The following is a 9126-nucleotide window of genomic DNA, read 5'->3' as shown; positions in this document are numbered from 1 at the left end:
AACTGATAATGTAAAAACTTTTTTACACAGAAATATATATTAAATATATAGTTTTATTATTTTATATGAACATGTTTTCTTGACCACAAGTTAAAGAAAAAAATGAATACTTTTGTAACTAGTAATCTTAAACATATCATAACACTGGTTATATCAAAACTAGTGCTTTTATTATAATGTTTTGTACGCCTATAAGAATATTTTAAATTAAATTATTTGCAATATTAAAAATGAGTGATTATATTCTTCTTAAAACATACCGTATGAAATAACTCGCGCGGTGGCATAAACGGAAGTAAAAGGAACATAACTTAACAGTAATTATATTTATCTAGTGATGTGACCAATGAAAGAGTCCAATTCCTTCCTTGTCACGCCGCCTTCCACCACCGACTTCCGAATAGTCACTCCTAAATCCGCCGCTCTTTTACGAATCTCGTTTCCTTCATTGCTCGACACCAGTGTTTTCACAGCTCTTTCAACAGTATTTGATGTTACAACCTCATTTCTACGTTCCCAGTTGTTCACAAGAATTCCAACTTTCAGAAATTTCGTTACTAAAATGCTATTTCTTGGCTGATCAGAATGCATGGGCCATGCAATAATAGGAACTCCCATTGAAAAACTCTCCATGCACGAATTCCATCCACAATGACTCATAAATCCACCAATCGAAAAATGTCTTAATATCTCCAATTGCGGTGCCCAATCTCTTACTATTATTCCTTTATTCTTAATTCTTTCTTCATACCCGTTTGGAAGTTCAAATTTTCTCACTTCTCCTGAAAAAATATCTCCTTTATCGGCATCTCTCAATGCCCAAATGAACTTTGTGTCACTTCTTTCTAATCCTATACAGAGCTCTTTGATTTGTTCATCAGTTAATGATGTTGTTGTTCCAAATGAAATAAAGATGACAGATTTTGGAGATTGTTTATCAAGCCATGTCAAACATTTGTGACGTTGCCCGATTGATGAATTGTTGCTGGAAGTAGTAGTCATCACTGGATTGAATGGACCTATAGCCCAGTGCATTTTGTTTCTTTTGATTGGTTCTTTTTCTAGTAAATTCATGAATTTTCCTTCTATGACTCTGGTTGTGTTGTAAATATTTCCAGAGTCAGAATTTGAGTATTTCCTTTGTGCAGCCATGAAATCCATGAACTCTGACGTAAAACAACCTTCAAAATTACAAAAATAAGTAAATAAGAGAGATGGTAAAACAAATAAAGAGCTAACAAAAGTAAGAGATCACAGTAAATTCAACAAATTTACACCCAAGATCTGTTAGGGTGTTTGACAAAAAGTAAACATGCATAAATGAGTTTAAGTTCTATGTACTGACGATGTTAAAAATAGTTATTCAATCAGGTCAATTATAGCATAATTACAAATAAATTTCTTAATGACATTAATCGCTACTTTGATAAAAATGGTTACGGACCTGCTATCACATATTAGAATTCAATGATAGTTTTTTTTATATTGAATGACAGCGAATATAGCTTAAATCCAATATAAAACTGACCTGCTATCACAGATTAAAATAAAATGATAGTATGAAAAACTTTTATATTATATAACTTAAATCCAATATAAAAAACAACCTGTAAGAGATGGTAGGTTTTCTAGTATTTGAGCTTCAATAGGGAAAGGCTTTCCCATAGATTCCCATAGGAACAAGAAAATAGTAAAAGCTGACACACTATGAAAGTTGTAAGACTCAGCATTTGGTAGTGAAGTGAAATCTTGAACAACATAAGCCATTAGAGAGTCATGAATAACAACAATTCGACGTGCATTTGATGATAAAAATCGTAGAAGTGAAGCCACAGGCTCTCGAAGATGAGACGACGATGATTCGAATGAAGGTTGAAGGTGTGAAGGGAATTTAATGGTGGAATTAGGGTTTGGAGGTGGTGACTGAAATGAAGATATTGAAAATTCATGGAAATGAATGTTGTTCATAGCTATAGGGCTTAAACCTTGGGCTCTAATTTTGGCCTGGAGAGTATGATTTTTGGTACTAACATAGTGTACTGGAATTTTATAAGAACAAATGAGACGAGAGAGATGAAGTAATTGATTGAGGTGACCTTGTGCTGGAAAGGGCACAACAACAACTATAACTTCATATTTGTTGGCCATGGAATATGTATGACGTTATAATTTATTAGTTTGACAAAGTAAGATGAATGCTGTATATATATATATATTTTTTGAACTAGAGAAATTTTGATGCATTTTGTGTGTATGTTTACGAAAAGCATCTTGCTTGTTCTTTTATTCTTGTTGTCATTAAAAAAAAGAGTATCGAAATCAGAGCAGGCTAGAGCCTAAAGCGAGTGAAGCACTTGCTTTGGGTCCCAAGAATTTAAGGGCCCCAAAATTACTATTTCTCTATATATATATAGTACTTCCTTTGTTCCAATTTATGTGAACCTGTTTGGTTGAGCATGGAGTTTAAGAAAAAATGAAGACTTTTAGAATTTGTGGTCCTAAACAAGTTAAAATGGGTCCCAGAATATTTGTGTTGTTATAAAAGCTTCTCATTAAGGATAAAATTGGAAGTTTAAGCTAAATTGTTTTCAAATTTAAAAAGGGATCATTCTTTTTTAAACGAATCAAAAAGGAAATAGGTTCACATAAACTGAAACGGAGGGAATATATAATTTATATAATTATTTCTTTTTATTGATAAATTTATTTTTTTGTTTTCATATTAATGTTTGTTTCTTCCTCTAATTAGTATAACCAAATTAGTTTTCTGCCAATCTTATTTATATTCTTACTGAATTATTTTTCTCTATTCATTAGTTAGTCATGTAACTATATCTAATAATCTTACTTATTATTTATTTTCCTCACATAAGTTATACTCCCTCCATCCAAATTTATATGAAGGTGTTTGACTAGGCATGGAGTTAAAGAAAAAAAGACTTTTGAAACTTGTAATCCAAAATAAATCATAGAAACTTGTGTAGCTAGAAATCATCTCATTAAGGGAAAAATAGAAATTTAAAGTTGAATTATTACCAAATATAAAAATGTATTTTCTTTTGGGACTGACTAAAAAAGGAGTGTCACATAAATCAAAACAGAGAGAGTATATTTTTTCTGGGTTCTCTCATTTCAGTTGAGATGCAATCAACTTAAATTCATTCAAAATTATGTGCTTTATAAATTTAAAACCACGTTATGATATATATATATATAAAGCCTCTTATTAAGACTTTGCTTTAGGCGTCGAAAGCTATTGAGCCGCCCTGCGGCATTGGCATAGCAAAAAAGTGAGAACCACTACTTTTTTTGGGGTTCAAAGAACCACTAAAGTTTAATGTAACGTGAGTTGACGAGCCTACGAAAAACAAGAAATTATTTACAAGGATACAACTCTCTCTAGATATATATATATATATATATATATATATATTTGTCTTGAATAATAAAGAGTATATATGATTTTCCCTGGGTGTAGGATATAAGCTGTCGGAATACTGATAAGAAGTAGTACTTAGTGTGTAGGAAGAAGACAATCTCAACAAGAATTTTCTTTTTATATAACTCCCATCCTTTTGTATCAAAACTAAGTAATATTTTTATCACGAGTCGACAGTCGACATTGCATGAATAGGGAATGCCATTCGGTCTTCTATAAAATAGAAAATATTAATGCCAATCATGTGGTGATTAACTCAAACGAGTCGACATCTCTGTTAATGTGAATAATTCTTTTTGAGGGACAACAAACACTTTTCTAATGATTTTTTTTGGACAAAAAATACTTTTCTACTACTTAAAAAAAAGTTACATAAATGAGTAAAATGCAGTACTATACTCCGAACTATTTTAACCGAAATTTAATCGTTAAAGTAAAACGCAGTACCATACTGCGTTTTACTTTAAATTCTTTTTTTTTTTTTGTAATTCGCAGTATTATACTGTGTTTTACTCAAAATATGGGTCCAGCTATATTTTATTAAAGTTGTTCGCAGTACTATACTGCATTTTATAAAGTAAAACGCAGTATAATACTGTGAACAACTTTAATAAAATAAACCTCCTTCTTCTTCCTTGGACCACTGAACCGACGCACCCCCTCTTTTAAAAATTCCGATTCTGCTGGTCCCCCCACCCGTCACCTAAAGAGCAAGGAGTGTAGGTCCCACATACAAGACAAGCTTTGGATTCCTTCTTTCGGGTGCAAAAATTCGATTTCAATCAAATTCAAAAAACTTAAATCAAGGTATTTCGATTTTGTTTATGTCGAAACTCGTATAGTACATGCATATTTGTATTGTTTAATGTGTTTCCATGTTAATTTGTGTTATGTTTGTGTTTAAATTTGTATCTTATTTATACCCGGATTGATTTATTAGCTTTGGTACAAAAAATTATTAAAATTTGATAAATTATTTGTATTGTTAAAAAATTAATATTATTTATTTTGTTTGTTGTTCATATTTGTATTTTATGTTAGTTGTTTTTATATGTAATATTGATCTTTCAGCGTAGTAAAATAAATAGCCTTTTAGCGTAGTAAAATATAGAGCTTGTTAGTGTTGTAAAATATAGAGCATTTTAGCGTAGTAAAATGTAGAGCCTTTTAGCGAAGAGTCTATGTAGTAACTGCAAACTCTATCCAATTACACTTTACAAAATTAATTATTTAATTTATAACAATAAACTTACAAAAGTAACAAATTAATATATGTTGTAAAATTAACTCAAATATTGTGCCTGGAACCCATACATAATTATTCAGTCCAATTTTAAACATAATTAATTATTTAATTTATTAAGCTAACACACAAAATTCTAAAAATGTTGAAATTGATACGCATAATAATTAAGGATAACTCGGTGCTACCGAGCTTGGAACCCATACATAATTATTCAGTCCATTTTTAAACATAATTAATTATTTAATTTATTAAGCTAACACACAAAATTCTAAAAATGTTGAAATTGACACGCATAATAATTTAGGATAACTCGGCGCTACCGGGCCTCAAATATCGAGTCTGGAACCCATACATAATTATTCAGTCCAATTTTAAACGTAATTAATTATTTAATTTATTAAGCTAACACACACAATTCTAAAAATGTTGAAATTGACACGCATAATAATTAAGCATAACTCGGTACTACTGGGACTCAAAAATCGAGCGTGGAACCCATATATAATTATTCAGTCCAATTTTAAACATAATTAATTATTTAATTTATTAAGCTAACACACAAAATTTTAAAAATGTTGAAAGTGACACGCATAATAATTAAGGATAACTCGGCGCTACCGGGCCTCAAATATCGAGCCTGGAACCCATACATAATTTTTCAGTCCAATTTTAAACATAATTAATTATTTAATTTATTAAGCTAACACACACAATTCTAAAAATATTGAAATTGACACGCATAATAATTAAGGATAACTCGGTGCTACTGGGCCTCAAATATCGAGCTTGGAACCCATACATAATTATTCAGTCCAATTTTAAATATAATTAATTATTTAATTTATTAAGCTAACACACACAATTCTAAAAATATTGAAATTGACACGCATAATAATTAAGGACAACTCGGTGCTACCGGGCCTCAAATATCGAGCCTGGAACCCATACATAATTATTCAGTCCAATTTTAAACATAATTAATTATTTAATTTATTAAGCTAACACACACAATTCTAAAAATGTTGAAATTGACACGCATAATAATTAAGGATAACTCGGTGCTACCGGGCCTCAAATATCGAGCCTGGAACCCATACATAATTATTCAGTCCAATTTTAAACATAATTAATTATTTAATTTATTAAGCTAACACACACAATTCTAAAAATATTGAAATTGACACGCATAATAATTAAGGATAACTCGGTGCTACCGGGCCTCAAATATCGAGCCTGGAACACATACATAATTATTCAGTCCAATTTTAAATATAATTAATTATTTAATTTATTAAGCTAACACACACAATTAATTTTGTTTAAATTATAGTAGACGACGTGGACTTTCCTCCGCCTGCGCATCCCGGACCTACCGAGGATCAGCTACTAGTGTTGCAGGGCAACCATAGGTCCTCCTTTGTATGGGAGGGACAGCTATCGATGCAGCCGCTCCGCCCCAGGAGACCTGACGATTTGTGGGAGTTCATCGGGGAGCATCCTTTCCATGCCCGCGTAGTCGCGCACCTACAGGCTACGAGCTTCTATACGATTTTTGAGTTGTGGACGGATGCAGCTTGATTGGTCTCTCATCACGGCCTTGGTAGAGCGGTGGAGATCGGAGACGCACATTTTTCACTTGCCCACTGGAGAGGCCACCATCATGCTGGAGGATGTTCAGGTTTTGTACGGGCTGTGCGTAGATGGACGGGCCGTAGCACTGCCCCGGTACATTAGATCCATGACGCGTGCACAGTTTTTGGATATGATGAGGCATTTTACTGGTTATAGACCTCAGGGTGACGCTAGGGGCAGTCGCGTTGCTTTGTCAGCCATCAGAGATCATATGGCGTTTTTGCACCCAGACATTACCGGCGAGACGGAGGATCTCCATATTGAGAGGTACACGCGGTTGGCGCTGCTCCTGCTTTTCGGGTGTGTCTTGTTCCCGAACACTTCGGGGAGTAAAGTGAGTATGCGCTTTCTCCATCATCTTCAGGAGTTGGATGGTTTACCCCAGTACAGTTGGGGTGTTGCTGTTCTCGCATACCTGTATAGGAGCATGTGCCGGGCGAGCATGGGCCCAGCAGTGGACATATGTGGTTTTCTGCCCCTTCTACAGGTGACAACATTTTTGAATACTCTGTTCATTTCTCCGAATTCTATATGGTCGAAATGACTCATAAATTTTACATCAACCTTTTATCTTAGGTTTGGGCCTGGCTGCGGATCATGTCGTTGCAGCCACCTCTACCAGCACTTGCGTCTGGTGAGGCTTATCTGTTTCTCCCTCTAGCTTCTAGGTGGATTCTCCGGCGTGGGAACTACCAAGGGACCGATGCTCATCATAATCTCCCCCTTATCAGGGATGTGCTAGATATGCTGGTGGACGGACAGGTAGATATATACCTACACTTACTTGTTTTAAATTGAGTTGTGTTGCACATACTCACTTTTATGTTATTATTTGGTAGTTCATCTAGACGCCATACAACGACGAGTTGGTAGATCAGCTGCCCTTTTATTGCTCAGTCGATCGAATGCTTTAGAGCACCTCCGTCCCGATGATCTTCTTCGATATGGTTGAGTATCATGCCACAGAGCGTGTGCTTCGCCAGTTTCACCGTCGCCAGCCTATACCGAGGGAGCCTATATGGGTGGCTATACACTATCAGCGGGATAACCGTGCCAGGCTGGACGATATATATATGGGATGGCTAGAGCAACAGGTCCTTATTTGGGAGGAGCAGCGAGCTGACCGTATTCCGCCAGCACCTACATTTACCCAGGAGGCTACTATTCATATGTATGCGTCATGGTACCGCCGTCACACCCGACTGATTATCGGGAACCCCATTCATGTACTTGGCAAGCGCTACAGACCATACACCAGGAGACACGAGGCACTGGTATGTTTTTGGCTTATTAATATCGTATAATTGTGATATAGCATTATTTAATTAATATTTTAAATATTTCACAGGCTATTGGACATCATCACCTCTACCAGTTGGGACAGGAGATGCAGCAGCATACCGACATCCCTGCAGTCGTTGACTATGGCCGGCGGGTGGCACAGTTGGCTCGTCGGACCCTGTTTCAGGCGAGAGATACCGCGAGGTTGGACCACGAGGCTCAGTATGCGGCTCCAGAGGACTACCATCGAGGTAGGGGTACCCCACGGGGTCGCGGGGGTCGCGGGGGTCGCGGGGGACGGCGAGGAGGTGGTCCCCAGCAACGGGGCATTGAGGCACCTGTTGAGGGACATGATGAGGACTTTGGAGTTTTGGCGCTTGGAGATGATCAACCGGGTTATATACCTCGGGAAGATGAGCCTTCCAGCAGCATGCCTTCGTACATCCTTAAACTATCTCTGCCAGCATCGCAGGTCACCCCGTCAGGAGCATTGTCGATCACGGGTACATTCGACGGGGATATATACCAGTACTTTGCATGCCCATCTACCGCAGCTGAGGATTGGCCCACCCGGGACGTGGATGGCGGCCGCAGGTTGAGTTATGCCTCATCCCCGGCGGTTGATGCGGATCTACCACAGGCGCAAGTATGTTTGTATTACTTTAAAATTTCAATTTGTTTTATTTTCCTTAATGAGCTGCCATTAATTAATTTTTAACTTTCTTATAAAGGCTTCGTCCCAGCCCATCTTTGAGGCCACTACATGCTTTGATGAGGACACCACGAATGCATATATTCAGTAGGCCGACGAGACCACGGTGGGAATATATTTTTTGACTTAACACGTACAATACAAATATACTTTGTCACCTGCTAAGTTTAGTACTTGTTTTGTAGGTTGCTGACGGCCCGACGGCCTATTCTTCCGATCCTGCCAATTGTGGTGTCAATGCTGCTGCACATCCTCACATAAAGTGGTGCCTTGATGATGATGATCCAGATAGTGTACCCAGGCGACAGGGGATGCGACTCAGGCCAGCAGCAGCACTGAAGCACACAGGTTGCGGGACTCACTGATTTACTTAGGTTTTTATTTTGTGTAAATAGTGCATTATGTAAATAATGATAACAATTATCTTTTAACAATATTTTTATTTTAATTGCGTTTGAACAACAGTTTTACTTAAACAGTACACAAGAAACACAAGCATTGCAAATGTAACACAAAAACAAACAGTAGAACTAAAACCATCTCTGCACAAAGGATAACTAAAACCAGCTTTTTTCACATGGTTTTCATCTTTTTCAGAACGACAAGACAACTCCATAAAACGCAGTACTATACCATGCTTTATGTATTAAATATTTCTGCAATAAACCAGCTTTTTCACATGGTTTTCATCTTTTTCAGAACGACAAGACAACTCCATAAAACGCAGTACTATACCATGCTTTATGTATTAAATTTTTCTGCAATAAACCAGCTTTTTTCACATGGTTTTCATCTTTTTCAGAATGACAAGACAAC

General features: G+C 36.2%; 1 protein-coding gene across 1 annotated transcript; it reads right to left on the bottom strand.

Annotated features, from left to right (window-relative positions):
• Positions 1-250: 250 nt before the first annotated feature.
• Positions 251-2164, bottom strand: LOC107775337 (zeatin O-glucosyltransferase-like). Its single transcript, XM_016595067.2, has 2 exons — positions 1608-2164; positions 251-1181 (listed from the first exon to the last, which is right to left on the bottom strand). The coding sequence occupies exons 1-2, from the start codon at positions 2146-2148 to the stop codon at positions 328-330; spliced, it is 1395 nt and encodes a 464-aa protein (XP_016450553.1). The 5' UTR covers positions 2149-2164; the 3' UTR covers positions 251-327.
• Positions 2165-9126: the final 6962 nt, after the last annotated feature.

Source organism: Nicotiana tabacum, chromosome 5, assembly GCF_000715075.1.
Source record: "Nicotiana tabacum cultivar K326 chromosome 5, ASM71507v2, whole genome shotgun sequence".
Taxonomy (NCBI): domain Eukaryota; kingdom Viridiplantae; phylum Streptophyta; class Magnoliopsida; order Solanales; family Solanaceae; genus Nicotiana; species Nicotiana tabacum.
Note: the sequence above shows the minus strand (reverse complement) of the source record. Positions and strands in the feature narration are given on the sequence as shown.

Coding starts and splice junctions, on each gene's coding strand:
- LOC107775337 (XM_016595067.2), bottom strand. CDS start 2,148: ATGGCCAACAAATATGAAGTTATAGTTGTTGTTGTGCCCTTTCCAGCA. Junction 1,182..1,607: donor AAACCTACCATCTCTTACAG/GTTGTTTTTTAT, acceptor GTAATTTTGAAG/GTTGTTTTACGTCAGAGTTC.